Consider the following 7,364-nt stretch of genomic DNA (forward strand, 5'->3'; position numbering starts at 1 on the left):
TGTGTCTCTTTCTACTCGACCATGAACTTTTTATGAGAAGGAACTTCCTCTTGCTTCATTTTATGTCCCAAGCTCCTAGCAGAATGTCTGGAAAATGTAGACTTTCAGAGATGGTTGCCTAGACCTCACACAATGCATGTGCCTCCTGGCCAACCTGAAAGATACTGAACGAGCAAACAAGCTGGAAGGGCCCTGGAAACCTGTTTCAAAGTGGGAAGGAGCTGGAGACCTGCTGGGGGTGGGAGTGGGGGTGCAGGAGATGGATGAGCCAATCTAGGGTTTCGGAGGAGTCCCTTATGGCCTATCATGGTCTTGGGATCTCAGCTTTGTCCACAGAGAGAAGGAGGGTGGGGTCCCTCCTCCTTTAAGGATACCATAAAAAAAAATACGATTTTTCTAGTGACTTCTTCCCCCCATCCCACAAGCACAGGCTGGTGCTCCCCTAGACCCTCACCTGTGTAGTTAGGTGGGCACACACACACGTAGTTGTTGATCCCATCCACACAAGTAGCATTGTTTTCACAGTCATTGTCCTCGCAGTCATCTGGGTTGATTTCACACCGCTGCCCCTCAAAGCCCAGGGGGCAGGAGCAGCTTTAGGTGTGAGGGATCGCAGGGAGCCAGAGGCCAGAGAGGTGGTGGGTGGAGAGGAAGGGAGAGGGTGGGAAATACAATTAGTCAGGTCTCTGCTTTACGTGAAGGCTCAAGACAACATTTGGACACACAATGCCTTGGGGTCCTGAGCAGAAGACTCCGGGGGAACTTCACGGTCATTTCAACTGGTTGCCTGTCTCCCGCAGTGTTCTGTCTCCCGTGGTCCTTGCTGGCTGCCTTGCCCTGGAGGTGATGCCTACCAGCAATGCCTCTCCACCATCCCCAGCTGGAAGTGGTTTCCTGAATGTGGCTTAACTTCTACAGCTGTCTCCTAAACTTCCCTTCCTGTGGTTCCTCTGTCGTGGAGTAATCTCCTTTGTAGACAAAGGAAGACAGCAGAATAAACTCAGGACACCTGAGCTGGGACTGCTCGCCTCAGAACAATGAGAAAATACATCGCTGCCCTGTTGTCCTCTGTTATGGCAGGCCTAGGAAATGACTTAGGAGGGAAGAGGGCACACAGCTCTTACTGACCAGCACCCCTGCCACTGCCAGCCTGCTTGCAGCTGACGTCCTGCAGAAGACCCTTCCTCCTCCTTGGGAAGCACACACAAAGTGTAGTGTCCCCAGCCTTTGCCTCGCTGCCCTAACCTTCTAACCCATTTCCTGAATCCTGTAGATCTGGGCCTTTTGCCTTTCAAATCGAGGTTTGGAAATATTTCCTGTTCATTTGAAACTCCTCAAAGACGTAGGATGGAAACAAGACACTGGGTGACACACGATAGTCTGCAGAGGAAGCTCGGTGGTGGGGCACAGCGAGGCTTTCAGCCCTGGAGGTGAGAGTCCCCTGTCCTTTCTCCTCACTCTTTCAGTGAGCAGAGGAAGTGGGTGGTTTGGCTGACTCCAGGCAGGAACAGGAAGTCCGCCTTGAGTTTCACTTTTCAAGAGCAGGGTTTGATGGGGCTGGCTTGGCAGCAGGACTGGGCGGGTTGGGTTCTCCCAGGAGGGAGAACTGGGAGCCCAGGCCTTGATTTCTTCCACAGACCACACTGCAGCCTCTGGCTCAAGTGCTTCTGATAATGAACTGTTTGCAACCTGAGCTCCAGGACATCCGCCCAGAGCTCAGCACAGGGGCCTCTCCTTTACTGCACAGGCGCTGCTGTCCAGCCCGCTGGTTTCTATCTGCCAGGCTACAAGGCTGGGGAACTTGGGCATCTGCAAGCTGCTGGGGAAGGCAGGAAGCCGGAAGGGGGCCTGAGGTTTGGCAAAAGGCCTAAGGCCACCCCTAGGACAGCTTAACTTAAATGGTTACTATCCTTTTTTCTTCTTGAGACCTTAATGCCAGTGAGGTGAGCACTGGAGGTGGGGTTGGAAGATCCAGGAACCAGTGTTAGGATACGCGACCTAGAGCAAATCAAGCTCTGTGCCTTGGTTTCCCATCTATTCAATGAGGACAGGACCTTCCTCCTGGCTAGGGTCATGGGAGGACTGAAATAAGATGCATGACCAGTCAGTGCTTGGCACATGGGAGCACTGTCATTTTATCACCTGTTATTATTATTAATAATAATAACCTAGAAAAGAGTGGTGGGATTGCCAGGCTGGCAGGTTTTTCAGCCTGCATTCCATACTTTTCTGACTTCAGCTAGTAGCTGTAGCCTTCCTTGGAGACTTCCTGGCTCACAGAGGACAGGCTAGTATTGGATTCAAATCCCTGTGCCAATATTTACTCTGTAACTCCAGGCAGAGGGTTTATCCTTTCGATGCCGCATTTTCCTTATCTGTATGGTAGGAATAATGCACTTTCTCTATGGGGTGCAAAAACCCTTGACATCATCCGTATGAGGAGTCTGCCCATGAGAGGAGCCCAGGGGCAGCTGTTACCTGAACCCATCCTTGTGGCTCTCACTCAGGTGGCAGGTGCCTCCGTGCTGACAGGGGTTCTGGATGCAGGTGTTGATGGGCACAGTGCAGTCCTTGCCCTAAGGAGCAGAAGGGAAAGAAGCACCTGGTGAGGAGGATTTCGATGGCTGCCATGACCCAGCATCTCCTGGGATGAAGCTGAGATGGTGGCAAGCAGCCTCCAGCATAAGGGTGTGTGACTAGGAGCCAGCCAGAGGGAACTCTCCTGTCACAATGAGGAAGGGAGGAAAGCTGAGCGCCCCAGAGCACAGGCTACAGCTTCCCTACTTGCTTGAGTTTGTGCGCTTTTCTGTACAACACTGCGGGGCAAGAACACCAGATTTGGATGCAGGTGCTCCTGGCTTCAGATTCCAGCACCACCTCTTCCTGCCTGGCTGACCTTGACCTTGCAAGAAAGCCTATATCCTCTGATAGGGCTGTTATGAGAATGGAACTAGAGCTTTCCCATAAGGAAGTGTTGCAGTTGTGTAACCCACTCAGCATCCGGTAGGCATCCCGTACATGCTAGTGGATGGCACTACTGTGAGTCTCACTGAGGTTTCCCTGTAATCTACAACTTGAGTAGGGTAGACTGAGGCTGGGGGTGGACTGAGCCAATAGATCTTGGCTCCTAGAAGATGACAACCCCACCAGAGATTCATCCTCCATTGGTTTGGAGTGAGGTCCCGGTGTCGGTATTTATCCCAGAGTTCTGCAGGTGAGTCCAAGGTTAGGCCAGGCTGAGGAAGGTTTCTTTGGACCAGGCTCCTCTGAAGGGAATGCTGGAGCTGACAAGAAGCCAAGTGTGTGGCAGGTGGGGAGGATCCTGTCAGGCAGAAAGAATAGCAAGGACAAAGGCACCAAGGAGGGTGGACGTTGGACTCAGGGTCCCAGGGAGCAGCCCGAATATTCTCGACCCTTTGGCACCTGCTTTTGCTGTGGGACTGAAGGACCAGGGCTGCACCCAAGTACTGGCAAGACTTGGTAGCGTGGACTTGGTAGCACGGCCCTGGGGAGGTATCTGCTGTGCATGTTTCTGGGCCATCGGTGCAGGGCTTGGGTGCAGGCCAGGTGGGGGTCATCACGGGAGCCCTCCCACCGCCACCACCACCTGCTCGCCATCTGCCTCAGAAAGTCTGCTTCCCTCTTCTGCCGCTGCCAGTGCCTGTGATGGCGTGGGACTGGGGCTTCCTGGCTGTGTGGTGACTGCCAACTAAGCCCGAAGTCTTGGCCCAGGACAGCCTCTGCTGTGGACACTCTCAGAGGCATCCTCCTGCCTTTTCAAACACGGCAGCCTCAGGCCCCTTCCCCAGCAGGCAGGAGGCATGAGCCACGTCTGCCTGCTTCGTAATGCAAGTTCATGTCCCGTCATAGTTAAAAAGCCAGTCAGAGAGCTCTCAGTGGGGAGAGGAGAGTGCAGTTTGGGGTGGTAGCTGGTTGTATCCTAAACCAGAGCAACATAGCCTGGTTCCAAAAGTCAGTGTGTGAAACTGTAGTACTAATTCTCACTCACATTACTGAGCACATTTTCCATCCCTGGCCTCATGCTAAGTGTTTTATATTCATGATTGCACATAATGTTCACAAGAACCCTATGAGATCGCTACAATTGTTATTACACTCATTTTCACAGACAGGGAAGGCAGACTTCAAAAGTGAGGTAATTGGCCCAAGACCGCACTGCAGTATGTGTAACAGGCAGGAAGCAGCCTAACCCAGACATCTGGGTCCAAAGTCAGTGCCAGGCCCTCTGTGCTAGACCACTGATCTTCTTAAAACCTAGGTTGTGCAGTTTGGCCATTGAGAGTGCAAAGCCTAGGTTGGCTGCTGTGTGCCTTGAAGAAATGATTAGTTCTCTCTAAGCCATTTCCATCCCCTATAAAATGGGAATAATAATATAGGTTGAGCACCTCTAATCTAAAAATCCAAAATCTGAAATATTTTAAGCACTGATTTCACACCTGCCTTCACATGATGGCTTGCCGTCAAAATGCAGACATGGCAAAAATGTTGTATATAATTACAGGGTCCGTGTAAAAGGTCTATATGAAACATAAATGAATTATTTTGTTTAGAACCCAAGATATCTCATTACACATATGCAAATATTCCAATATCTGAAATCTGAAACACTTCTGGTTCCATGCATTTCAGATAAGGAGTACTGAACTCCTACTTACCCAATGGGAAGTTAACTAATGATGTAAAAAATCACACACCCCTAAGACACCTAGTATGCAATGGCAACTCTGTAAATGACGCAATGACAACAATGACTGGGGTCTGCAGCAGGGTTGAATGTGGGTTATTAAAATATTTTTTCAGGTCTTTGTTTATTTGACACAAAGTCTCACTTTGCAGTGCAGGCTGGCCTTGAACTCACTATGCGACCCAGGTTGGCCTCAAATCCTGCTGCCTTAGCCTCCACAGTGCCAGGATTACAGCAATGTATCACCACACCTGGCTTTTTTCAGGTCTTTGGTGCTATAAACCGTAGTTCCAGGATGTCTCTAGTTTCTGTCTGGGCCAGCCTTTCTACCCTCGGTAACTTGCAAGTACCCAGTGACTCTGGGTTGAATCCTCCCGAGGGTGTAAGTAGAGGTGGTTGTGTCTCTGCTAGTCCTTTATGCAAGAGCATAAATATCCAGAGGGCAGATCCTAGTGCATGATAACTTGGTAACTGGGGCTGGAGGAAGGAATTTCTGTCATTTATGAGTCCTTAGAAAAAATCACCATAGCCAATGCCTTGCTAATGAGCCCAAATCAATTCTCTTCAGCTGTGTTTTGCTCAGATCCACTAGGTTTATGATGCTCTTTGGTCTTTCCATTTCTATTCCCCACCCTGTTGTGTGTGCGTGTGCGTGCCTGTGTGCATATGTGGTGGTTGGAGGGAACACACGGACGTGGAGGGTGGCTGGGCCTTCTGGCTTCCTTTAAAAGGGATTGGCAACAGCTATCCCTACTGGAATGTCTTTCTGAGATGGGGCTGATCTAAGACCTTGCTACTTGAAGTGTGGTCCATGGGCTAGTAGCACTGGCATCCCATGGGAGCATATTAACAATGCACAACCTCAGGCCTGACCTCAGGTCTCATGAATCAGAGGCTGCATTTCAGTGAGATCTTGAGCACATTACAGTTTGAGAAGCATTGCTCTGAGACACTGAACATATGTGTGTGAAGATAAATGGCTGAAAAAAAACCAGCCAACAGTATTTATTGCCCCACATCTTAGAATAGCAGGAAGATAGTTATTCTTTGTAAAATGTCTACTGAGTCCTGGCCCTGACGGAGGCAGGCTAAGTCCATGCATGACCCCTTTCATCCTTATTACGGCTCTGCAGATGAGTATGACTGTTCCCATTTATAGGTGGGAAAAGCTGCGACAGAATTGGTGACTAATGAAGTGATTAAAGGTACACATTTTCTTGTAAGAGGTAACTGGTTCTGGTTTTAGTGCACGTGCTTCCTAGGTGCTGGATTTTGCCTAAATTTTTTGGACTTTATGAACTTTGTTTCTTCACCTATCAAAAGAAGATAATAACGCTTATTTCACAGGATGAATAAGAGTTCTGTGTGAGAAAATGGATTTAAATAGCTGTGCTGTTTCATAATGTTGTGGCTTCCCAAAGTCTTGCAGCTGATCAAATGAAAGAGGTGTCTGGAAATAGCTAGGTAAGCACCTCAGTTTTGAGCTTGGGTGAGTAGGGATTGTTGTCAGCTTAGCACCTTAGCCAAAACTATTTATCTTCCTGGTTGTCCTTGTGTGGATCTGAGAGCCCAGTGAGAAGGGAGGCAGTGAACTCAGCATGGGGTGAAATCTGCATTTGAATGATCTTTTGGTTCAATTTGCTCCATTTTACAGTTGAGAAAACTGAGGTGAGAAGAGCAGGATCCACCAAGGTCACGTGGCCAGGTAGAAACAGGCTCTGGAGCGGCCTGTCTGGAGTTCTTTCCACCACTGTATGCTGGTTCTCTATACTGGAGATTCAGAAAGGTCCTAAGTGGCCAGCAGCCTCCCCTCAGTTGCTACGATCACTGTATTTGCCAATGGGCAGTGAAGGCGGTGACCAAGATCCTGGGTTCTGGAATCATTTGGCTCTCAGCTTTGAATCCTAACTCCCTCATCTGTTGTGCTCAGCTTTTTCAACTCTAAAGGCATGGGTCATTTCAGGACCTATCTCCTCGGGCAGTGGTGGTGAACCTAGGGCACAAGTGTTGTAGCAGGCTGTTTGTATCATTGAGAGCTCTAAAACATTCGCCATCACTCTCCTAGGGCTTTGATGAAGAGCATGCAAGCTGGTAAGCACATCTACATTTCATGCACTGTCTGGCAGAGCGGGCACTTCGGGAATGGTAGTATCATCACCATCATGTACCCAAGACCTGCATGAGCCAGCAGTTTTTTATGGTCAAAACCTCTGTTCAGATTCTTCTGAAATCTGATGTTCATAAGATGTTCATCATCTTATGAACAAAGTTAAGACAAGTGGCATTACCTTGGAGCAGCCCTATAGAGCAGTACTCTTTGCTCTGAAAATGATGGTCAGGCTATGTTTCAGGGTGTGGTCAAGTGTAGTTGGAAGAAGCCTGGGCTTTCAAACTCAGACAGCTTTAAAGAGAAGGAAGCAAGCTGAGAATGTGAATAGTTCGGCTTATCTGTAAAACAGGGATGATACCATCCATTTCTGAAGGTGATTATAAAAATTAAAGAATGGGATGATAAGTGTGTAAGGTACGGTTGAGTACCTGGTTCTTATTTGATGATTAAAACAGAATTATACTTGGGCTGGGAGACATAGTTCAGTGGTAGAGTACTTGCTAAACATGCATGAGGCCCTGGGTTCCATCCCTAGTATCACAATGAAGA

The 7,364-nt window shown here is 48.9% G+C and overlaps 1 protein-coding gene across 3 annotated transcripts in view; it reads right to left on the bottom strand.

Annotated features, from left to right (window-relative positions):
- The window catches only part of Slit3 (slit guidance ligand 3), a gene marked incomplete at its 5' end in the record, with an annotated part of 603,472 nt that overhangs the window by 40,346 nt on the left and 555,762 nt on the right, over nucleotides 1–7,364 (bottom strand). For all 3 annotated transcript variants that reach the window (XM_005376304.2, XM_013509153.1, XM_013509145.1), the window contains 2 exon segments: nucleotides 455–594; nucleotides 2,479–2,576. In XM_005376304.2, the coding sequence (XP_005376361.1) occupies nucleotides 455–594; nucleotides 2,479–2,576 (238 nt within the window).

The sequence above is a fragment of the Chinchilla lanigera genome, unplaced genomic scaffold, assembly GCF_000276665.1.
Source record: "Chinchilla lanigera isolate Chin_1 unplaced genomic scaffold, ChiLan1.0 scaffold00007, whole genome shotgun sequence".
In the NCBI taxonomy this organism is placed as follows: domain Eukaryota; kingdom Metazoa; phylum Chordata; class Mammalia; order Rodentia; family Chinchillidae; genus Chinchilla; species Chinchilla lanigera.